Here is a 23,784-nt window from a genome sequence, read left to right as displayed (position 1 = left end):
TGTGCAACCCGGTGTATCATAGCATCCAGTCCTGTCCATTACATATGCGGCATATTAGTACATAAGTTCTACACAGTAACCCGTGAAATTGTACAACCAAAACTTCTCTGATGCAGACGAGTTAGTCCCATTCATGCTCGCCACTGGTAAACTTTTTTGATCCTGCCTCAGCCATTTTTCGTCCAACTCCTTCCTAGATGCAAAGCCCATTATTGGAGATGATGGCCCCAGCAACCACCAGTTGACAGGGTCCAAACATCCAAGATCCTCCATTGGTTCCCAGCTGCTATAACTCCCGTCGACGGTCTTATTTGTTTCTATGCTCGCAATGACAATAAGGCCGATCATAAGGCCCGTGAATAAAATGGTGTAGAGCCTGTACCACGTGCTGGATATGCACGGTAATATGGTGTTTGTCGTCTTGCCTCGGAAGAAGAACAATGTAAAAGTGGCGGCGGTTACAGTAGCGAAGAGGAAATAATACAAGCTGAGTAAGAAAGAAGTAGTGGTATAGGTGGTCACTCCGCCCCTGATACTTGGTGCAATGCAGAAAACTGCCAACACCCAAACCCCCCAAAGTATGCCCAGAAAGAAGAAGCGGAATATACGGCTGCCCCACGAGGATCCAGGAGACCTAAAGCCGGCGGATTGGAACCTCGATACTAGTAGCGGATCTAGTCCAGTGCGAGATTCATGGACATTAATCTCATCATCTTTATCGACAAGCCTTTGTGAACTTTGCGAAGTCATCTCCCACGTAGAGTTTGTCCGCTGCCCATAATCCTGATAAACGTAGTCGTCTGTCAACCATGCGGCGGCGCACAGTCGCAATAGTCCCAAAATCGCAAGCGGGAAGAATATCGTATCGACGCCGAATCCAACACGACCTGAAAGCATCGAGGATCCAGAAATGGCTCCAATCAAAATCATAAGGGCTGAGACTCCCTGCAGAGTCGTGATGACAGTCTTTAGGGTTGTCAACGAAAGGGGCCTTGCGTGCGTAGTTTCCGGATATCGCAAGCAGTACTGCGCAGTAGCAGAGGTCATTTGTTCACTACCGTCCCATCCGTTCGAGGTCCAGAATATCGCGTTACTAGCCGCAAAGTCTTGCCGACTCCAGTTCATAGCACGAATTCGCCGGTCCGTAATGGCAGCGTAGCGCCAAATGATAGATGTGGGATTGTAAATGCAAATGTGATCGTACCATCTGAGTCGACGGTCCGTGAGATACGATATCGGAGGTGCTCCTGAAGCCACGTGCTGCGAAGGGAGACGGTCGTGTTAGTCTACCGACAAAGTTTTTCTTTTTTAAACACATGTATCGAGCAATACGTACAGCTATCAGTGGTGCGAGACAGAGTGTAAACAACGCGATCCATTCTGGAAAAGTAATGCATTTGCTATTGAAGCGCAAAGGCGTTATGTTGATCTCGAAATACGCCATCAGGAATCAGGAAAGAATGTGGAAGAGTCGGACAGATGGTTTCCAGCAGGAGAGCTGAAGCAGCGAACCAGCCATGTCCTTTGCCTATGTGTAAGAGATGCGGAAAGGCATTGGGGTTGCAGAGCTGAAAAGAAAAGTGCTGTGCGCAGATTCAACATCCTTACTGGCCAGGAACAGCGCGTTTCTATTTTCCGTGTCAGCCTACGGGTGCATGCAGGTGGGGCGTAGGACCTCGGGTGGAGCCTGGCTCAAGGCGATGGATTTACCATCAACTTTCAGCTATCATGTTGTTGCCAAATCTTAATAATGTACAATGGGAACGTGCGTCTTTTTGAATGTGAGATCATGTCTTACAATCCCATCCAAGTGAATCGGCAACGCTTGGTGTGCCCATTGTATGCAAAGCTGACAGGTATAGGAGACATCATCCTGCTGTCCGCCTGAAGTGGATCAACCAATTGTCTCGTGTTGCAGCCGAGGGGGGCTGAAAGCTGTAACCCAGCCGCACAAGACCTTGCATTTACCCGAGAGCGTACGCAACACCGTTATCGAGTCTGTCTTACGCAGTACATCCAGACGCGCTCGCGATAAGAGCTGATTAAGCATTTCATGCGCAGATAGTAGTTTCCAACTGCTATTGGGCCGCTGTGCTGTGATGGATGTGCTTCTGTGATGGTGTTGCTTGAGCATTTCGTCATTATCAACCCATTTAGTAACAGACGAAATGTATTGATGATCTACACACCTACAGAATCCTGCGGCATAGCGGTCCGGCTAGTGGAGACTGGCTTTCATAGCCAGCATATGGCTCTTGTAGAAAGATATCAACCCCTTTTCCCTGCGAACAATATGCCAAGATGGCCAGACCCTTAAAATAGATCGGACGAATGCGAGTATGCTTATCGATAAAATGTCTAACATGGATCGCCTCACGTGACTCTGGACAGTATTGTAGTAAGAATGACTTGCAATAATTGAAAATAAACACTAGTTAGTGTCGATTATTCCTACATATTTCAGAAGACCAAAATATTTTGGATTGTTTCTATCTCATTGGCGGCAGCTGCTAGAACTTACAATCGATACTCGCTGCTCGCCCTCATCACAAGTGCTTATGACTTACTGGAAAAATTGACAAGGAACACAAAGCGACACTATCAAACTCTGCCTTCCTCTCTTATTTACGGCCGTATGGAAAAAGGAGCGAGCGACTGATCATGACCTGGGATCCCTTGAGTACGCTGTACCTAAAGGAGCCATGTTTTTTCGGCGAGAACCATACCCCACAAGTCTTCGTATGCTTCGCAGAAATCCCCACGCACGGCTAGTAGCAGCCGGAATCTCTTGACCCATTGAGCGCCGGTTCCTGTTGCCAAGGATGGCTGCTTACTCCATGATTGTACTACTAGATGCTCGGACATTGTTCGTTGTAGGGTTGATCTTCCGTCACGTTGTCACATGTGGTATAAAGTTTTGCTTTATAGCGACAGAGAAAATGTACCGAGGCGTCTTTGTTAATTAACAATACTTGAAAATGCATCGGCAGTCTAGTTCAGTCAGAGTATGGGGAAACCATCCCTGTTCACTACCCCGCATTTTGAGCCACGCGGGACTACCCAAGCCAATCCGTAGAGGCAATACCTCCGCCGTTAATGCATTGACAGATGACAACTGGCCAAGCTTCGGATCATCTACGAAAAACGGATTGGGGACTACACTTTGTTGACCGGGATAACGATGCCGTACTATCCATCCCACTACATACGTCACCACACCAAAGTGAATGAATCGCATTCTCTCACACTTCTTCGAAAAAAATCCTACCCAGAAGGCAGAGAGCAGGAAAAAATTACAGGAATGGATTTCTCCACCCTCCATTTTATTGCCGTTGGCACTATTCGCGAGACTATATTTATGGTGTGCCAAATTCGTCCGTTCAGTGATTGCTAGCCCCATGACCTACGAAGTAGTACGAGTAAGCGCCCCAAGCCATGTAATAATAGCCCAGCCCTCTTCTGGATACTTCCCCTGGTTGATGTGTAGCGCGATCTGATCTGATAGGTTGTATTCATCGTTTCTACAAACCCTACTGCTCACGCGAGGCTGATGGAGGGTACTCCACCCAATAGAGGCTGACCTGCACTCCAGGAACCAGGGAAGTATCTATCGGAGCAAGGTTACTGTTAAGATCACGGTAAATCTGGGAATCGTATCGAGAGCCCACAGGGAGTCCATCACATGGACATCGTCGATGTACCTTTTGCCCGAGGTTGGTGCCTGAGAAGGGACTTGCTTGCTTGTGAAATTGCATCCACCAAGTGGTTAAGTACCATGCTACTTGGCCGTTGATGAGAAAATCACAAAGCTTTTCAACTTCACTTTGTGCCATAGCAGGGCTTGTGGAAAAGAGTATTCCATCATGAAGTTTCTAGCGGCCCTAGCTCTCCTCCCATTGGCCTACGCGGCTCCAGCGACCCTCGCCAAGCGTGCAAACCCTACAGTGATTGCGCCTTTGCCCAAAGCCACTGTTGTCGGTGTCGACGCTCTAAATGTCGAGTCTTACAAAGGAATACCTTACGCAAAGCCACCTATCAACCAGCTACGACTCAAGCCGCCTCAGCCATTGACTGCCGACCTTGGAACGGTTGATGGTACCGGCCAACCAAAGGCATGTCCCCAATTCCTCCTTAGCGTAGACGGTTCAAGCATTCCTTCGAATGTTCTGGGAAACATACTCAACATTCCCTTCTTCCAAACAGTCACCAATGCTGGAGAGGACTGTTTGACCATCAACGTTCAGAGGCCATCCGGCACAAAGCCTGACGCTAAGCTACCGGTACTTTTCTGGATCTTTGGCGGTGGCTTCCAACTTGGCTCAACTCAAATGTACGATGGAACCAGCCTGGTCCGCGAATCTGTTGAACAAGGCAAGCCCATTATCTTCGTGGCTGTTAACTACCGCGTCGGAGGATTTGGCTTCTTGCCTGGAAAAGAAGTCCTCCAGGACGGCTCCGCTAACCTCGGATTGCTCGATCAACGACTAGGATTGGAATGGGTTCAAGATAACATTGCTGCCTTTGGTGGTGATCCAACCAAGGTCACAATCTGGGGAGAGAGCGCTGGATCCATCTCAGTGATGGACCAGATGCTACTTTACAATGGTGACAACACCTACAAAGGCAAGCCTCTCTTCAGAGCAGGAATCATGAACTCCGGATCCATTGTTCCTGCGGATCCCGTAGACTGTCCAAAGGGCCAAGCTGTCTATAATAAGGTAAGTTCTCCATTAGTCAAGCACATGCTCTTGACGCTAATTATATGACAGGTTGTCGAGGAAGCTGGATGCAAGAGCGCAAGTGATACTCTGGCATGTCTCCGCACAACCCCATACACCAAGTTCCTTAATGCTGCCAATAGCGTTCCAAGTCTCGCATCTTACTCTACAGTAAATCTGTCCTACCTTCCACGTCCCGATGGAAAGACTCTTACAGATTCACCCGATGTCCTGGTGAGAGCCGGAAAGTACACCAAGGTCCCCTTCATCGCCGGCACCCAAGAAGACGAGGGGACATTATTCGGCATTTTCACCCTTAACATCACCACAACCAGCCAGCTTACAAACTACTTCTCTACCCAGTTCTTCAACAGTGCCACTCGGCAACAAATCGAAGATCTAGTCAGCAGCTACCAGACCACCACCGAGGACGGAGCACCCTTCCGCACCGGCTTGCTCAACAACTTCACTCCCCAATTCAAGCGCATCTCCGCCATGATCGGTGACCTGACCTTCATCTTGACCCGCCGCCTCTTCTCCGAGATACACACCCAAGTAAACCCAGGCGTGCCCTCATGGTCCTACATCGCGACCTACAACTACGGCACCCCACTCCTCGGCACGTTCCACGCTTCAGACCTTATCCAAGTCTTCTTCGGCATTCTCCCCAACAACGCCCGTAAGACAATCCGAGGCTACTACTTCTCCTTCGTCCACAACCTCGATCCAAATGTCGGTAACGACTTTGACAACTGGCCGCAGTGGAGCCAGGGCAAGAAGTTGATTAATTTCGGGGCGAATAGTAATAGCTACACCGACGACAACTTCAGGTCGGATTCGTACGATGTGGTGAAGAAGAACGTCGATAGCTTCAAAGTCTGAGCGCTCGACTGGGAGTATTCCTTAGCTTCTTCGTAGTGGTAGAAAAAAAATCATTTCAAGTGTTCCTATGTGATTTGCGCGTATAATGTGTGATTGAAACAATTAGTGCTGTTTGGGGTGGTTGTCTGTGCCCTCACTGCGCTGTTTTTTTGACGTAACTGTTGTCGTTGGATATTCGTCGCATCAGTAAGCTCGACTCTGCTGCCTTGGCACAATAAGGGCGTATTTTCGTTATTCTCTTCAGCATTATCCCCGCTTGTGATACGTCGAGAACGGGATGGGCCGTCCAGTTTGCTCCAAGCTGATACCCTGGACCAAAAAGAACGTGATTACTAGCATATTGCTGCAACTGCTACTTTTTTTTCATGTTGATAAAAACTGCTCGATGACCATCCCATTCGAGTTCCCAGACTTCAACCTAGATCGTCAACATTCTGGTATTACACGATAATAGTGAGGCGCCAATGAACTTGGCTCTTCATGCCTCAATGATGAGGATGACTAGCTGGGAAATTTCATGTTTCACGATACTCCTCAAACGCAAAAAAGGTGCCACGAGCCAGTCGTCTTCGACTCGACTACTCAACACCATCAAGCACAAAAATATTGCAAAAAAGATGAAGCTCATACAAGCTCCGGCTTTGACTCAGCCGAGGTTTGAACTCGGGACCTTCAGTGGGCCTAACAGGTTGTTAGACTGACGTGATAACCAACTACACCACCGAGCCTTGTTCGATGGAAATTTTGAAATTTGCAAAATTAATATAGAAATAATTGCACACTAATGAGCTCAACCGAATGTTCAGTTGCCTCAGTGGCTTCTACGAGGACTGCTGGTAGGTTGTGAAATTTTTGCATAGCGCGGGGTTACTGTAGCGGGTCTGCTTGAACAGCCCTGCTTCACTAATGAAGGCTTTCCTTCTCCCCGAACTTTTGGTACAAATGACAAGTTGAGGTCCCAGGTCTTGCCCAGTAGCTTGACACGTTGGAATAGTTCTGGAACTTTGAGTTCAATGCATTTCAAACGGCTGTGAAGTAGTTTGGCGCGTATACGCGGTTCCCTGTGACGGTGACAGCAGACATTCCTCGTATGTGCCACCATTGGGAAATTCCGCCACACGTGTGTGATTCAAGAGGGTTGAAGTGCATCGTGTTTCAAGTCGGCGCAAAGTGTTCCGTTGAAACGGCTGCTGCATGTGCAGGGTATTTCGAGATCTCCTTTGGTTCGTGCCATTTCTGACTAACTAAGATCGGAATAGTTTCCAGCATCGCGCAATCCCGGGTACCGCTCGGAAACCTACCGGTCGGAAACGGCGCGCATGTAAGCTTGAATAGAGTTTGGCGCTGCATTGCCATCATGGCAACTACCCGTGGGGACGTACCCGTCCTCTGGAATTAAGTATCAACAGCCTTGGTACAGCTGGGCGGATGCTTGAGCGCGATATGAGTAATGAGAAGAAGTCCTCGATGTATCTCGGCAAATGGTCTTCGGAAATATACACGCGACCACTAGCAGGGATCCCTTTTGGTGGTGGCAAAAACTGCCAGTGCAGGAGTTTGAAGGTCGAGACTGCGCGCAGAGGGGAATTGAGGGAACCCCAGACAACCACTGCCGTCTCTTGCTGCCTTTCTCCTTTCCTCGCCCCCGCCGCACTACTTTCCCCCCTCTATAGGGCCTGACACGTCCCCTGAACAATGGCAGCTAAGTCTGATACCAAGCCACTGAGCCTTAATACCTGGAGTATATCTCAAAATGGCGATGGAGCTGCAAGAACGATCGACGGCAATGTAGACACGCGCCAGCCAAACGCGGGCGCGCGTCAGTCTCCGCAGATGGTTGCCCATTCACAAGAAGCAGCACCTCAGGCCTCGATATCAGGCCCCACTATGTGCCTGGAGAGGGAGCAATTTCAGCGGCCTCCCCATGGGCCAAGCATTTCAAGTGTTGCAACTTAGTTGGATTTAAGCCATAAACGGAGTCGCTTGGCTCCACAAGTCAACAATACGCGAAGCAACTGTCACGTCTTGGAATCTCCCACTGCGTTTCCGAGTCGTAACCCTGGTACTCCGCTCCACGCAGCTAAGACGCCAAGTGTTGCGTTGGAGGCTTAGCCTTTTTCAAGCACATCGCCGAGCGATGTCAGTCTGGATTCCAATCACCCTCAGACGAACACCTACGAAATCCAACCACCCATGCCTGAGGCAACGGCTATTGATACCTGTTGCGGTAGGTGACCCCCCCAAACGCCTTTTCGCTAGAATCTCCGCTTCACATATACTTGGCAATTCAGCCTCGTGGAGCAGCGACAGGCTTGGAAACTCAAGCATTGCTGCTCAGCCCGCGATTTACAGGTGTCATGGCCTTGGGTTCAGCTTGGCAACACCTATAGTTCTCCGTGATCAGTCACTGGGCTTGACGTCTCTAAGGGCAATCTGCTTGCCAATTTCCGTGAAGCAAGGCTGCTATGCGATTACTTTCCAGTGTTGATTCGAATTGTTGCTACTATCCCCACACTAAACAGTTGGACTATAGAAGCGTCTTACTAGTCTAACTTTAAGACTACCTATACTCCACAGCGATCATTGAGGCCCCCATCAATATTGAGGCCTCGGCCTTTGGTGAGGCCAAAGAACTTGGCTATTGACCCGCTTTGGGTGTTATCCCTGTGCATTGAACCGGCCAGCTAGCATGAATTCTGCACTAGCCTTTCCTTACAACAGTTCTAACCCAACATCAAACAGTCGAGGAAGCTTGGCAACGCTGGTCGGAGAAGTAAAGCTCTGCCATGCTGTGCTTGTAGGACTTGGCACAGCTTCATTAAAGTTTCATACCACTTTGAAGCTGGTTAACGTATCTTGGCAGAGGATGTGACAGTGCTCGTCCGTAGTCACTGTTGAAGTTGGGTATACACAGTATAAGAAGATGTTCAATCCACACTCTTCTGTTCTTCAGTCCGGTCACTCACTTTCACTTCTTCACATACTCTTCATTCACTATCCTCGCCGTGCGAAGTAATTTACTTACTACAATCACCTATTCTATATTTTTGTGAAACATCACTACCCGACAACTCCTATCTTTTACTCTTTAATCGAAAGATTTCAAAAACCCAAAACCCGCAAACATGCTTCCTCAACACATCCTCGTTGCGCTCGTCGCCACCGTCGCTGCCGTCCCCCTTAACATCAACTTGGGAGCCTACTCGCCTGCCTTGGTGGTCGGTGATGGTGAAATCTCGCTGGGATCAACAGAATCAGCATCAGAACTGATGGCCACATTGGCTTCAGGAGCAGCAGCAAAGGCTGGAGGTGAGGGCGCCGCTCCCGCAGCTGGCGGTGAACAACCTGCAGGACAACCAGCTGAAGGTGCACCAGCCAAACGATCCAATCTCCGTCGCGCTATCAACGACATCCTCGCCAAGCGCGCTCCCGTCGAGCCCAAGATGGAAGCCGTCGAGGAGGCCATGCAGTGGATCAAGCGCGATCTCGCCGGCTTCAACGCTGCTCTCGGCTACGCCAAGGAGGCCCTCAAGGACCAGCCCAAGGTCGAGCTCGGTACCGAGAACGCTGGTGTCGGTATCATTGTCAACCCTGGTGTCAACGTTCCCGCTGGCTCTGCTGCTGCCGGTGGCTCAGAGAAGAAGGAGAAGCGCGACGAGGTCGTCGAGGAGCAAGATGCGCCCAAGATGACTCTTGTCGCCATCACCGAAGTCTAAGTGATATAATTATTACCTTGGCTTTTTTCCCCTCCATCGGCACTCCTTTTTTCCCCCACTCGCAATTAAGAGATTTTACCGAATACAAATCGGTAGCGGGATGATGTTGCAACGGACTTGAGCGCGGAGTTTTTTTGTTTTCTTTTCTTTTTACCGGCGAGTATCACCAGGTCTCATGTATACAACAGATCTGGAGACTGAGGAGTTTTTCACGGATGGCTATGTATGGATATTGATTGTGGAAGGAGCCCTAAAAAACGACGCTTGGATTGTGAATGTGTTAGAGGATTTAAAATTTTCAAATCTCAAATCTTTTGATGAGGAATCCCCTTTTTTCTTGCAAATTTGGCTTCGAATCGTGATGAATCTCCGGCCCTCTTGGTAAGTCGACAACATCACAAGCATTTCTCCGGACATTCGATAAACCGCAGATCCAAATAACTTCATAGCAGGCATTGGTTGACAGATGCGACTGTTCGCCCTGTTATGCGGTGGAGTCGCGTACGTACCCAGTGACTTACCGAATCTAGCAAAGCTGTGATCCTTGAGACGTGATACTCGTCACCTTCCATGTTCGAATTAAGCTACAGACCCAAGTCGCAGCCAAGTCTCAGTAACGTCGTACCGGTTCTTGGCAGGCTACCCACGATTCATGGTTCATCGCGGACCATGAAACATACGCTTGGCGGAGATACGGGTGGCCGAATGCGGGATTTTCTTCTTCGCGAGCAATAGTAAAATGATTATTAAGATTGACGGAGCCGGATGTGGTAATTCCATGGATTGAATTCAACTGTTGATGGCAGTCGGGGAATTCCCGCCGCCACAGAGGTGCTGTTACGAGTAAGGAGCCTTGTGTCTCAACCTTGCGTACTAACGACGCTGCCAGAACTTCCAGCTCTTCCCCTTATCCTTTTTTTCCGCACTTCCAACCACATTACCAACCACCTTTTGATCCATTTGGTCGAGCTTATAGTTTTTGAGGAAGAATGTTAGTGGCAAGATAGGCGCAGCGCAACAAAGGGCACCAATGAGGAGATAACGCATCGTCTCTTGGTATGCCCTGTTGATCGCGATGCGAACTGGTGAGCCAGGTGGATAGGTGGTGTAATCCGCAGCCACTGTAATACTGCCGTAGATTGTTGCCCAGTCTGCTGCATTTGCTTCAGGGAGGTACTGCTGAAGCTTTGCAGGAATGTAAGTTGACCAAATCGCGCCAGAGATAGCTGATCCAACAGCGCCACCAACTTCAAGGAGCGTAAGCCACACGGTCGTTGCCGCTGCAACTTGTTGATGCGAAGCCGATGCTTGGACACCGAGTTGTACCGGGACGTTGAGAAAACCACCGCCGATACCGATCACAATCTGAGTACCTACAAGCGTAGCTGTAGACGCGTCTTGCGTGCGGTAGGCTAGCATGAGGCCCATTCCCAAGAGGTAGATGGCAGATCCGCAAGTGACATAGTACTTGTAATGGCCTGTATACTTGATCATGAGTGAGACCACGACCGACGAGACTGTCGAACTGAAGCTGAATACTCGTGTGATATAGCTGGCGGCAGTGAGGGACTCGCCCTGAACGATCTGCAGGTAGGAGTAGAAGTACGGAAAGACCGACATGTAGAATGCCACTGTCAAATTCTCAGTAATGCCCAGTTGTCAAGTTTGGTTATGACTTACTGAAATAGAAGAATGCGATCAAGACACCCGCGATGATGGTTCGCTCCTTGAACAACCCAGGTGGGAAGAATGCGATTGGAGCTAGCTTCTTGCTAGTCTCCCACAACGGAAACAAGAGTAGTAACACACCGCCAACTACAAGCATAGCGATCATGCTTGGGTTGGTCCACTTCCCGTCGGCATTTGGAGCTAGTGTAAGTGGCAGTAAGATCAAAGAGATGGCAGCAGCAAATAGTAACAGCCCACCAGCATCAAGATCAAACCAAATGTTCTTGATGACTTGAAAGGCGCTACTACCTCGGAACGGGCTAGGGACTTCGAACCCCAATTTCTTCGCTCGCCGTTGATTCGTGAAGAGGCTGACTGCCAATGGGATGAAACAAATCGGCAAAATGATAGCCCAGATGCCGTATCCCCACCGCCAGGTAGTGTTTTTAAGAATCGACTGTCCAACCTCTGGTCCAGCCCAGGTCGTCCACAGAAAAGGTAGATCGAATAGGGTTGAGAATAGTGCACGGTTCAGCAAGTCCGTGGTGTCGGCTACGAAAATCTGCTGCAAGACCTGCAATCCGTTGAAGCCAATCGACCAAAATATTTGTGCTCCAGCAAATGTTTGAACGCTATTGGAGGCGGCCTGCATTATATAGCCGAGAGTGTACAGAGTGACGATGATAGTAAAGGACTCCAGGCGACCGAAAACATCGGCGATCTTTCCCGCTGGAGGTTTAATGACGGCTGCATAATTTCATTATTGGCTGCTCATAGACACGAAATGATGAGTACTTACAGGCAACCACACCCTGTACAACAGTGACGGTAGAAACCAGAGAATGCGCAGAAAAGGCACTTGTTGCAAATGGTACCAAGGCACCCGTGACCTGGATCTCGAGGGAGGTGACATTGGCGATGAGGAGAAGGCTGGACACAAGGTTAGTTTGTTGACAATGTATCAAGAACAACCGACTTACGAGACATAGGCGACGATGAGCGATGCCTTTGTCCACGCCTTGCTCACAGCCTCGATGCGCTTTACACCAGCCTGAGTGGTACCTCGACCCGAAGTTTCGCCCGGAAATGTTTCATGGCCGTAATCCGCATCTTTTCCAAACTCTGGATTATCAGTTCGATTTTGAAGAACTTGGCCATCAAGACCCTCATCAGGCCGCATCGAGTCCCTCATAATCGCATCCAACAAAAAAAGATAGTCGAACCAGTGGTGAAAGAGAGGGCGCGTCGAAAATCGAGTTTTCGCGGAAACTCCCAAGACAATGGTACGGCTGGGACGCTACTTTATCTGATCGACCCTGCGTTGCAACCCTGCTGATTCACCCGAACGGGTTGACCGACAGCGGTGTGCTATTGGCAATTCATTTTACCGCCAAGGAGAGCGGTGACTTGGCCGACGAGACTTCCACCACGCGACCATGCCTCAGCCCATCCCGCGAGTCTGTGCGATGACCACATGGCGCACCTATGTACCGTGTGTTGGAGTCTTATAGTTCGTCCACTAGTGATAAGCTCCATCTTATCTGATCTTCCTGGCTGGAGAGGGTTCTTGGCCTGAATGGTGGCGGCTTGGAACGCCGAGACTAGGTGCAGACTAGACTTGATGATTTTTCCCTGGGCGGCCTAAGAAAGTCGTGTTTCGGCCAGGCCGAAATCCATTTTATGTCTGTTAATGTTTTCTTACGGTAAGTACACTGCAGCTGTCAGCGCTGAATGAGGTTACGTCAAGTGTCAAAACATGTGGTGTGAGGAGACACAAGACCAATGCAGTGACCCCCGAGCTCTTTAAATATTACCTTACGCGTGGTCATCCCATGACATGGCGCTGTAAGACCCAGAATTTCTCGAACAAACACTCAGCCGCCCACTCCTCGCAACATTACAGTATCGTAACCTGCCAAAGTCAAGGATCCAGGATCGTTGTTCAGCCGGATCATCCGAAGCGGGGTTGTCTTCACGTGCCTCAAGCATGTCATCCACAACACCATGCCCAGTCGAAAAAAGTTGACAATCCTTGAGTTAACGCTCATGTATTTCACAATTTCAGAATGCTGATGATATACGTATATGCTCATTAGGTTGGCCATGAGGGCCAGGCTTGCCGTATTATGTACATGACGAACGAGATGGGACTGCTCTACCTCACCGCAGGACAATCCCAGCAAGTGATTGAGCCCGGTATCTTTATTACGGCTCGATGTCCTTATCCTTCACTGTCGATTCCCTGTTCGCTTCCCCAGCAGTATCACTGTCTCCAGAACTCTTCTCTATCTCTGCTGCACTGGCGCCATTCTGGACACCATTCTCGCCGCTCGCAACCTCCTTCTTCAACGCCAACTCTGGATTCAACGCCTCAAGCTGCTGCCTTGTCTTACTGTTCATCTCTTCAAGACTAGGTACCACCCACTTTGAGCTTTCCCAAGGCTTGACTCCCATCAAGTACATCGTATCGATCTCCTCCAGGGTACGGCCTTGGCCCTCGATAACGAAGAAGTAGACGATGAGGCCGCCAAGGACATTAGTTCCAGCAAAGACATAGCCGTAGCGGAAGTCGATGGCTCCAGTAATGAATGGGGTGAAGAACGCCAGTAGGAAATTCCAGAACCAATTTGATGCTGTTGACAATGCCATGGCTTTCGCACGGTAACGGCTGGGGTACAGCTCACCACAGATTGTCCAGCTAGTCAATCATCAGCAATTGACGTCTTAAGGAAGGAAGATATACTCACATCATCGGGCCCCAGGTCGTAGCAAATCCAAAAATGAAGAAACAGGCGAAGCATATCATAGCCGTTGCCGCACTCTCCGTATTCTCTGGGTTCTCTCGGTCCAGCGAAAAGTGGCCAACAGACGCAAAGATCAAGAAGCAGATGAACATCCAGCACGAACCGGCAATGAGTGACTTGCGGCGGCCATAATGTTCAACAATATACAAGCCGTAGAAGGTGACCCCGAAGTTTATGCCGTTCTACTAATGATTAGTCTGGACCTCAAGCAACTTCTGGGATCAGGAATACTAACAAGGATCATCTGTGTTACGAAAGAATTCTTGATACCGGTACCCGCGAAAACAGTGGTGCCGTAGTAGAAGCTTCAAAGTGTCAGTGTAATCTATACGAAGAGGGGCAGATACTAACAAGTAGTTGGCTCCTGTCAGTTGTTGGAACATCTGCAATCCCATACCAATCGCAATACGATACGCCATCTTCGGCGCCGACCACATCCCGATCCATTCCTGAATAGGATTATTGGTGATTTTGCTCTCAGCTTCCAACTTCTCCCTCATCTCCTCGAGTTCCATTTGGATGGCGTAATTGTTTTCGGGTACACCATATACCTCGACCATTGTCTTGGTAGCTTTGTCCACTCTACCATGGCGGAAATTGAAGCGGGGCGTCTCGTCGAACCATAAGATACCGACGGCGAGAATCGCAGCGGGTACGAATGAAAGTCCCAATGTGATAAGCCATGAAGCCTTTTTACCAGATTGGTGCTTTTCAGCTGCATAGTTGAAGACGGCAGCAAGGAAGATACCAAAGGTGATCATGAGCTGGTAAGTTGAGATGAGAGCGCCACGAATATGGCGCGGAGCCGTTTCCGCCTGCACGTCATTAGCCTCCGGTACATCTGCCAGTCACCACAACTACGTGTATACGCACCTGATACATTGGAACGAGCAGACTCATGGCTCCGACTCCTAGACCAGCAACAAATCTGCCCATCATGATCTGATACCATTTGTCGGTTGCAGTCATTTGTACTATGAAACCCACAGAGAGAATGCCACACCAGGCAATGATACTCATCTTCCTACCAATCTTATCTGCGATCGGTGCCGCAATGAGCGCTCCAAAAAGTGTACCAATGGACAGCAAAGCGACAATGAGACCTGATCTCACGTTGGAGAAGTAAAGTTCACCATTGCGGTGTCTCTGACCGAAGCGACGTCGGAAGTCGACCATCTCCAGGAAACCAGAGATTTGACCAGTGTCATAGCTGCGCAACCATAAATGTTAGCAAAAGAGCAGAGTAGTGCAGTAATAGAAGGAGAGGAGTAATGAGATGGCATAGTGAAGAAGAGAGAGAAGTATTCATACCCAAAAACAAATCCTCCCATTGACACCAAAACTCCCATCCCCAATCCCGCCCTGGTCAGGCGAGGCAACGGTGTATTATCATATCCAGCATGCTCACCCACCCACCGCGACGATTTCTCCACCGGTCCACTACCCGTCAACCCCTTGATCTTCTCCCTTATTTTGTTCATTACTATTCTCCTCTGTCAAATCTCTTGCTAACAATTAACTAGTAGTAGATCTGAGTACTGGTTCAAAAAAAGAACTCAGGCGTAACAAGGCATCTTGCGGCTCTTCTACATTGCGTAACCCACCCCGCCTTATATACCTGAGCATGAAAGCAGGCAACCCATTTGTCAACTCGGAATCTGGGATTCTAATTCGCTCTTGTTCATTGCTGACTGCATGTTCATTCGTTTTCTTTCCCCGCTTCCTGGACCCCCCCGTGGCCACGAGACCGGGTGTTGGCTGGTGTGCGATGGCGATGGCGACGTGTGTGTGGGGCGGAAGGGTGCGGATGATACTGTAGTAATACTGCTGATTCGGTGCATCATGTGGCTCTGAAGAACCGTTCTTGAATCGTTCCTGCTGGGGTGGTGTGATCGTGGTTTGGACGGTGCTGGGATGGAATCTGGGGGAACGCGAGGAGAGCGAGATGAAAAATTACCAGGCAATTGTATCAACACTGCTCTTCCCATCTTCCCATCACATACAACGAATTGTACAAGAACACTATACTACTACATAAACCCAATGCAGTAACTATCCAATATAGTACAACCCCCGATCCTCAGCCCTTCCAACCCCCCATATCACCCCCAAACCAATCACCCAACCACTGACGTCACACCCCGCTGACGCGCCTCCCAATCAAAGAAGCTACACTCTTATAAAGCTTACCCACCGAAGCATTTTTCCCTTGACCAACCTTCTAGAAGCCCGTTAAGCGGGTACGTAGCGTGACACAACCGGGCGGGCGGCGTATCCGCTCGCTTCCGGTTCGTACATGCATACATGGTAGCGAAAGGGTTCTTAAGTATCACGACACCCATATGACAGCATAGCTCATGACGCGGCGTATAGAGGGAACGTGGGGATTGGACAAACGGGGTGGCGAGGAAGAGGTGTGGAGTGAGATTTTGGGCCTGGGAGACGGAGAAGAGGGGGGTTTTCGGTATAGTGCAGGTTGATTGATGGGATGAGATCGAGTGCAGATGTGGGTGTTTGGGGAGGTAGGGTGATGGGAGGGGAATGTGAGGTTCTTGTCCGGGATTCGTCCAGAGGTCTTGAGTGGTTTACGCAATGGCGGTGTCTTTGATAGTCTTGTCCTAAGTGAAGGTAGTACAGGAAGATGTATGCAGTCTGCAATGCATATCATAACTCCAGAACCAGAGGCTTTGGTGTATTGTTCGCTCAATTTGAAGGGACAATGCCTTTGGGTGGTATCCGAGTCTATGGCAACGTATAACCACCATCGATAACCAGATTCGCACCCGCTATGTCACTAGTTAGCTTCCATATATCACAAGTAAACCTTAACGCAGCATACTAAAAAAACAGGAGAAAAAACAAGGGGAAGATCAACTCACTCATATAGCTACTCGCATCACTCGCCAAAAACACATACGCCCCCTTCAACTCACCCGGATCACATAGCCTCCCCGCAGGCACCATACTCAACCACTTCTCCCTCCACTCCCTCGGATGCACATCCAGCATATCCGTATCTATGAACCCGGGAGAAATACAATTAACACGCGCGAAGTCCACCCACTCGACACTCAGACACCGCGCTAGCTGCACGACAGCCGCTTTGGACGCATTGTACGCAGCCTGTTTCTGAGGTACATTGACCAAGATGGCGGAGACGCTGGCAGTGAAAATGACGTTGCCGTGGCCCTGAGCTTTGAAGATGACGCCAGCGGCTTGTGCGGTGTAGAAGGCGCCGTCGAGATTAATGGACATGATGTGGCGCCATTGTTCCTCGGTGTAGTCTTCAGCCGGACGATGATTTGCGATGCCTGCATTCGCGACGACAATATCTAGGCCGCCAAAGTCTTTTGCGATTGTATTGATGACGCTAGTTATTTCGTCTTTGTTTTCGACAGAAGCCTTGTAGGCTTTTACTGTTGCGCCGGTGCTGGAGGCGATGCGCGCGGCGATGGCGTCGGCGTCTTTGGTGCTCGAGTAGAGGATGGCGACATTGGCGCCTGCTTCGGCGAGAGCTTGCGAGGCTGCGAGACCGATGCCTCGGACACCGCCTGTCACGGCGGTGGTTTTGCCCTTGAGGGAGAAGAGGGAATGCACAGGGGCATCGGTGTTGGATGGTTTGGCGAGAGGCATTGTGGATGGTTGGGATCAATTGCGACGTGGATGTGCAAAGTTGCACTGAGGGGTAAGAAAAGTATCCATGATAAGTTTTCCTTATCGACAGATCAGCATCTCGAAGTGGGTATACCTGCTCTTCTTTGAATTCATACCGGCTTCAAGTGCGTTGGCATAGGACTAGGGAGTGCGTCAAGGATCCACCCCGCATCAGATTGACGGACGCCATCCACTCCAGCTCCCCCCGCATTTGGACCTCACAAACCCCGAATCTTGGCCTTTTGTATAGAATTCAACAAGAAAATTGACACTATTGAACTCGAAAAGCTTCATCAGTCAGTCTGAGCAGATAACATGTCATGGATTGGAAGAACAACACAGTGTTTTGTTGTCTGTTGATCACCTCTTCAAGGATCACGTGGTGTTTTCTCTGCGAGGAAATATCTAAAACCGAAGGGAAATCCGAATATTTATGACTAATGGTGAGCCTTGCATGATGTAAAGCTTGTAGAGAAAGAAGACGCCTCCGATCAGCAGAATATGGAGATGGTTTGAACCTTGCTCCATATCTTTCACATCCGGAATTGCCTGTTGAGGAAGTTCCGTTACTATACTTCAGCCTGACGAGAATCGTGTATCAGCGAAATACACTGAACATGTCTGAGCTCGCTCTACTTTCGTTGATATCAAAACTCGAAATGAAACCAGCAGTGAAATATCTCAGTGATAGACCTTAATGCGGGGGCATAGCCTTCAAGGCATGTAGAGAGTAAGTCCAAAATGGTTGTACATAGCAACAACTATAAAGGCACATGTCAGCTGCGACTGTTGGACCAGCAAACAACTTCAGTGCATTGAGCACTAAACGCATGTTCTTCCACAAGAAGATATGAGTTCGCGGTACAAGCTGAAATAGGCATTCGAGTGAACCTTCCCTATATCAAGAACGCCTTAGAATGGAGTACTATACAGCCAGCGTCCATTGTCTGGTAAAGTGATATCAAGGTTGGATACAGGAGGCGCTATGCACGAGGAAGGTTGCACGCCAGAGTGCAGTAGTCTCAACATTGCAACATATAAACCGAGTCCCAGGTAGCCGGCCCTATTTTCTTCCACCATCAGCTATTCAATGCTATCAGCTACCCGTTCACCGTCAGCTGACAAAGTAGAAGCATGTGTGCCGCCAACATCCGTCTTGGCTGGAGCGCTGCCCTACAATTGCTCATCCCAAGTGAAGTCGGGCAGGCCAGAAGGCGGAACCTCGATCGAAACACCGATAAGCGAGTCACCGTCTTTTGCATCCGTGATCGCATCGTGGTGTTGGGCAAGCGCTCCTATATCGCTGCTGTGGGCTGCTTCTAAATGCCGCATGCGCGTTTCGGCGGCTTGGATGTACTGCTTGGCCCGAGCGATTTGGGCTGTGATCGACGAAGCCGTTAGTCAACCCGAGTCAGGTTTTTGCGTGTCAATGGCGTTCTGCTTTGCTGTTCGTATAGGTAATGTGTAGGGGGCCTTTTGCAAGGCTCGTATTCGGGCAGTGACTTGGCACATCGGGCCTTTCGTCGGCAACACTTATTGCAGACTTGGTTGTGGTAGAGGTCGACATCTTAGAGGGTGTTACTGCTGTTCATATACGTGTGACATCAGGCTCGAGGGCGGTGGTAGCGTTGTAATGAGGTCTGAGATCGATTGATAGTGTTGCGGGGTTGAATTCAGGGTTTACTGACTAGTAGCTCAGGGTGTTCCGGGAGGCGAGTCATTCCCTTTAAAATCACGACACGGATGATCAGCATACAGGGCCTGTTCTCAGAGGCAAAATCATTTTACAAGGTTGATGAACTCTGTGATGTAAATTTGAATGCTGATTGTTGCATTACGTACAGTCATGCCCCAAAACGCCCCGACGCCTGCTTCCATGCATAGTAAAAAGCTTGACCGCATCCCTTATGCCTTTGCTTGTGACTTCTGCCATTTGATAACCCGTTTCTTGATGTCTGCTGCTGTCTGTTGCATGGGATTGAGTTTGAGGTCTCTCGCCATCTTAGCGTAGTCGTCGCCGTACTTGTTGACCAATCGTTCGACCCATTCTTGTTCTCGCTGGCTCTGGCCTCTGGGTGCTTTTCTCGCGCCATTCATGGCTGCCTCCTCCAGCTGCTTGATGACCGGGTTCTCCAGCTCATCCGCTTTGTGTTCAGGTACCATTGCGAATCCGTTCCACTGCATTTCCTCGCCATCCTCGATTTCGACTAGCGGGTCATTGAGTGGGTTGTTCTTGTTCTCGAGCGTACCGACGACTCGAAGAATGGCACCAGTCTCGGGATCGCGCTCGACTTCAATCTCTTCTGTTGGGATGTTCTCAGGTTTCTTCGCTTTGGAGACAATATTCAGAGCATTGGCAGTGCTGCCGGCGGCTGTGTCGGCGCGCGATGATTTTTCGTCGTTAAGGCCAAGGAGAGCAATGGTCTTTTCTGTGCCGCCAGTGGCATGATTGAGGCGGGCCGTAAGGCCTAGACGGCGATAATTCTGTGATAGTGTTTCTTTCTGGTTCCTGAGGCAGTGGTTAGATTTCAGGATGATGTTGAGTGCAAAGGCGCATAGTACCAGTGCTTCGCTATGATGGGATTCTGCAGGATCTTCTTCTTGGACGGTCCCTTTTGGCGCTTCTTGGGGATTGAAGACTTATTCTTCTTCTTCTGGAGCTCGCGACCCATGTCTGCTAGATTGGAACGTGGTTGGGGGTATGCGGGGGGTGGTTTGTTGGAGGGTCACGTCGCGAGTCGCATGTTCCAAAAGTTTTGGCGAACTTTCTGCGGCCTCGGCGCTAGTCTTATCGATAGGCGGACCCCCGAAACACGCCTGAGGCCACTGTACAGTTGCGCCCACATGTACACTCTGAGCGACCCCTTAGCTCACCAATTCAACTTTCTACCACCCCATATTCCGGCATTGAGATCAATTCACGTGCCGCCATGGTGTCGCGTCGCAACAGGACCCTTCTGTCCCTAGCAATCTTTCTCGGAGTGTTCGTTTGGAACGTGGCTGCTGCAGCAGTCAAGGGCGAGACAGGCACCCCAGTAGAGAACCTGACAGTTCACGATATTGAGGAGCAGTTGCAGGTACGACACTCACCCTATGCGCCAACCCCCTCACCGTGTACCGAGAGCCATTATAGTACAGCTCATCAAAACTTGAACAAACAACGACACCCTCGTGTTGCATCTCCCAGCCAGCATTGACACGCGTCATTAGGAATGTCCCCTCGTGCAAGCTCTCAACCAGCACAAGGTGGCCTCGAACCCCACCACCTCTTCCCTCACCGCCCAAATCTTCGCCTTTCTCTTCCCTGGAAGCCCTGCAGTCAATTCCCTGCTGGCAACTCTCTACATTTCTGGTCCCCCCAACTTCCTCCTTGCTCTATGTCCGCCCAACATCGACCCCTCGTCACTGTCCGTCATGGTGGCATTCGCCGTAGGTGGCCTGCTGGGTGACACGCTCTTCCACCTGCTGCCAGAGATATTTCTCGGTGAAGATGAGCCCAACTCTGTCAAGTTCGTCATGGTGGAGCCCAACAAAAACTTGCTGCTAGGCGTTGCCATCATGGTAGGCTTCATCACGTTCGTGGCCATGGACAAGGGACTGCGCATTGCGACTGGAGGTGCGGGTGGACACGACCATTCGCATGGGCACTCGCATGACAAGGTGGATGCTACTGCCAAGGCAACGGGGGTCGATGTCGACGGATCAAAAGACGCAGTCCGCGCTCGCAAGGGCGCTGCGGACAACAAAACTGCCAAAGCAAACGTACCACCAGAGATAGAGAAGGAGATCAACGCCAGTGTCAAGCTTGGTGGCTACCTCAATCTCATTGCGGACTTTACCCACAATATTACCGACGGTCTCGCCCTCAGCTCTTCTTTCTACGCATCACCTACAATCGGCGCCACAACCACTGTAGCCGTCTTCTTCCACGAGATTCCCCATGAAGTTGGCGATTTTGCGCTCCTGATTCAATCTGGATTTAGCAAGCGCGCAGCCATGGGTGCTCAGTTTGTAACTGCTGTTGGCGCTTTCCTGGGAACATGCATTGGCATTGCTGTACAAGAATTTGGCGGAAACTCTAGCTCTGCTGTCTCTGCTGGCCCAGGTCTCATGGGCACCAGTCTCCAATGGGGAGATATGTTGCTGCCCTTCACTGCCGGCACCTTCTTATATGTTGGCACTGTTGCTGTTATTCCCGAGTTGTTGGAGACTGGCCCCAACAAGGGTCAGGAATTAAGGAAGACCCTATTGCAGTTCTCTGCAATGTTCGCTGGCGCGGGCATCATGCTTTTGTAAGTCTCACCATTTCCAACAATGCTAACCTGAAACCCACGCTGACCTGCCCAGGATCTCTTGGGACTAGCCTTACAGATGTATTTACTTGGCACCCGACAGATTATCAAACTCTAAGTTCCCGATCCGAGCTGTGAACGATGCGTATTCCAGGGTCAGCGTCTCGCGTTTCCCAACATGTATGTACGCACCATGACTCGCTGGTCAGATAGAGGTGCTGCTTATGCAATCCGTACAATCCGTAGAACGATTTTCACTACATCTTACATCATATCATTATACCGCCGGTGTCTTGGGACATCGGCCAAGCCTAAAACGTCTCACACATATATAGCATGAACTTGGTCGAGTCTTTCGGACGCTTCTATGGGCGACTTTGTGTCTTTACTCGCAGCAGGTGCAACCATCGCTTGGGTTGAGCCTGAAATGTCGTCAACCTAATCCAAGATCAAGATACAAAACATCAAACATAAGCTTCGTGGACGCACCGGATGCGCCACAGGCATTTCGGGCGTTTTTACGGCCGTGACAAGAACTCTACTCATCAGTGAGTGAGGTCAGCTCCAAGAGCGCCTAGTCTCGGCCGTCAGCACCATTCACTTTGGAGGCCAATGCGCTTCAGCCAGTGCATTGAGCCAGTGCGTTGAGCCAGTGCGTTACCCCGGATTACATGCCGTCCGTGTTTTCTGCTCGAGTCGAATCAAATCTCCCCCTGTGGCAGCACGTACGGCCACACTAACTTCGTGCAAATGCCAAGCATCTTGGGTAAGATGACATCTCATACTTGTTTGGGTAAGGTGAATCACGTCGAGGCCACTTCCTGCGTCGCACTTAGCGAACAAGCCAAGCTCTAGCACAGAGTGTACATTAGCGCCGCCGTCTTACCGCTCCAACGGGCACGAACTAGTTGCTTACTAGCCGCAGTTTCCTATCGTGCCTATGGGCCGCATGGCGGTAATGCCACAGTCAGATTTATATCGGCCCTCTTCGTGCAGCGATCGTCACCTTGTTGTTTTCATCCCTTCTCCCTCTTCGTCTTAGAGGTTGCAATTCCACTGGTGTAGCACAGTAACTACAACGTACTCCATTTCAGACAAACAGCAGGCAAACGATATAACATTTCACCCTCTCACATTCCAGCATTCTCGTCTACAAGAGGGGCTCATGCTATAAAAGAGCAAGGACACAAAGGCAACATTCTCGACCAGAACGATATGCGTCTCGCTACCGGAACAAACCTCAAATACACACCCGTTTACCCACCGTTCGTTCCAACCCTCCTCATCTGCTCTTGCATCCTATTCTTCTTCTACCACCTCGTCCCCTCCTTCACCACCGCAACCGATGACATCGTCACCCTCCTCGTCGACAACCTCAACCTGCATCCCTCAGGAAGCAATGCATGCACAAAGGAAATCGGCACCGCACAATGCTGCAGCCTCTTCCTTGACGCCACGCCCTGCCTAGATGAATGCAGAAAACTCCATGTCGACCGCGAAACGCTATCGCTTACACTCGCATACGACAATTGCGCAAGCCAATGCTTGGCTGAGTATCATTCTTCTTGTCCCAGCGGCACCACTAGATAAAGCATCACGTACAGAATGCTGGAAGGAAACACTCAACCCCTTCGCCCACGAAGAATCAAACCCCGCTTATGTCTGCCTTATGAAAAATATAATACGTCACAACTCAATCAGGCCTCCCTATATACAACACACAACGCATACACTCCCTCCCGGCAAATGAAAGTACGGAGGGGGAAGGGGGGGCGGTGCAAAAATAGTGGGGGGACGCTTGCGCCGCACCGCCAAGACTGCGGCGCAGCGCGTGCCCCGGTTAGCTCGGCACGTTCCCGTGTGGCTCGTGGCTGGGCGGTGCTGGGGAACTGGTATTATTAGCCAAGGGGAAGGAGCGGTGCTGGGGGAATGGAGGGATGGAAGATGAAGGAGGTGGGGATGGATGGGTATCGGAACTGTGGGTTAGATTGAGGGCGGGTGGGGAAAATGAGAGAGAGGTTGGGAACATTGGGGACAATGGCACTTCTTG

At 50.1% G+C, this 23,784-nt stretch overlaps 9 protein-coding genes across 9 annotated transcripts; 5 read left to right on the top strand and 4 right to left on the bottom strand.

Annotated features, from left to right (window-relative positions):
- Nucleotides 1-54: 54 nt before the first annotated feature.
- On the bottom strand, nt 55-1,450 carry COCVIDRAFT_84363 (hypothetical protein; the record flags this gene model as incomplete). Its single annotated transcript, XM_014706929.1, has 2 exons — nt 55-1,260; nt 1,337-1,450. Coding segments are annotated over 2 exons (1,320 nt in total), but the record flags the coding sequence as incomplete, so codon positions are not given.
- Nucleotides 1,451-3,863: 2,413 nt separating this feature from the next.
- On the top strand, nt 3,864-5,600 carry COCVIDRAFT_21860 (hypothetical protein; the record flags this gene model as incomplete). Its single annotated transcript, XM_014706792.1, has 2 exons — nt 3,864-4,718; nt 4,770-5,600. 2 exons carry the CDS (start codon nt 3,864-3,866, stop codon nt 5,598-5,600), a joined length of 1,686 nt encoding a protein of 561 aa, XP_014562278.1.
- Nucleotides 5,601-7,737: 2,137 nt separating this feature from the next.
- COCVIDRAFT_84461 (hypothetical protein) lies at nt 7,738-8,088 on the top strand (the record flags this gene model as incomplete). The annotated part of the gene is made up of 1 exon (XM_014706928.1): nt 7,738-8,088. One exon carries the CDS (start codon nt 7,738-7,740, stop codon nt 8,086-8,088), a length of 351 nt encoding a protein of 116 aa, XP_014562414.1.
- A 637-nt stretch (nt 8,089-8,725) lies between these two features.
- On the top strand, nt 8,726-9,316 carry COCVIDRAFT_84235 (hypothetical protein; the record flags this gene model as incomplete). The annotated part of the gene is made up of 1 exon (XM_014706927.1): nt 8,726-9,316. The coding sequence occupies one exon, from the start codon at nt 8,726-8,728 to the stop codon at nt 9,314-9,316; it is 591 nt and encodes a 196-aa protein (XP_014562413.1).
- Nucleotides 9,317-10,189: 873 nt separating this feature from the next.
- Nucleotides 10,190-15,269, bottom strand: COCVIDRAFT_84374 (hypothetical protein; the record flags this gene model as incomplete). The annotated part of the gene is made up of 10 exons (XM_014706926.1): nt 10,190-10,957; nt 11,451-11,731; nt 11,784-11,914; nt 11,965-12,171; nt 13,194-13,682; nt 13,732-13,970; nt 14,024-14,093; nt 14,140-14,603; nt 14,662-14,998; nt 15,100-15,269. The coding sequence occupies 10 exons, from the start codon at nt 15,267-15,269 to the stop codon at nt 10,190-10,192; spliced, it is 3,156 nt and encodes a 1,051-aa protein (XP_014562412.1).
- A 1,261-nt stretch (nt 15,270-16,530) lies between these two features.
- On the bottom strand, nt 16,531-17,421 carry COCVIDRAFT_11308 (hypothetical protein; the record flags this gene model as incomplete). The annotated part of the gene is made up of 2 exons (XM_014706760.1): nt 16,531-16,574; nt 16,668-17,421. The coding sequence occupies 2 exons, from the start codon at nt 17,419-17,421 to the stop codon at nt 16,531-16,533; spliced, it is 798 nt and encodes a 265-aa protein (XP_014562246.1).
- A 1,926-nt stretch (nt 17,422-19,347) lies between these two features.
- Nucleotides 19,348-20,114, bottom strand: COCVIDRAFT_84572 (hypothetical protein; the record flags this gene model as incomplete). Its single annotated transcript, XM_014706925.1, has 2 exons — nt 19,348-19,951; nt 20,005-20,114. 2 exons carry the CDS (start codon nt 20,112-20,114, stop codon nt 19,348-19,350), a joined length of 714 nt encoding a protein of 237 aa, XP_014562411.1.
- A 258-nt stretch (nt 20,115-20,372) lies between these two features.
- Nucleotides 20,373-21,738, top strand: COCVIDRAFT_84354 (hypothetical protein; the record flags this gene model as incomplete). The annotated part of the gene is made up of 2 exons (XM_014706924.1): nt 20,373-20,519; nt 20,653-21,738. 2 exons carry the CDS (start codon nt 20,373-20,375, stop codon nt 21,736-21,738), a joined length of 1,233 nt encoding a protein of 410 aa, XP_014562410.1.
- A 1,211-nt stretch (nt 21,739-22,949) lies between these two features.
- Nucleotides 22,950-23,324, top strand: COCVIDRAFT_32872 (hypothetical protein; the record flags this gene model as incomplete). Its single annotated transcript, XM_014706923.1, has 1 exon — nt 22,950-23,324. One exon carries the CDS (start codon nt 22,950-22,952, stop codon nt 23,322-23,324), a length of 375 nt encoding a protein of 124 aa, XP_014562409.1.
- Nucleotides 23,325-23,784: the final 460 nt, after the last annotated feature.

The sequence above is a fragment of the Bipolaris victoriae genome, assembly GCF_000527765.1.
Source record: "Bipolaris victoriae FI3 unplaced genomic scaffold scaffold_1, whole genome shotgun sequence".
In the NCBI taxonomy this organism is placed as follows: domain Eukaryota; kingdom Fungi; phylum Ascomycota; class Dothideomycetes; order Pleosporales; family Pleosporaceae; genus Bipolaris; species Bipolaris victoriae.
Note: the sequence above shows the minus strand (reverse complement) of the source record. Positions and strands in the feature narration are given on the sequence as shown.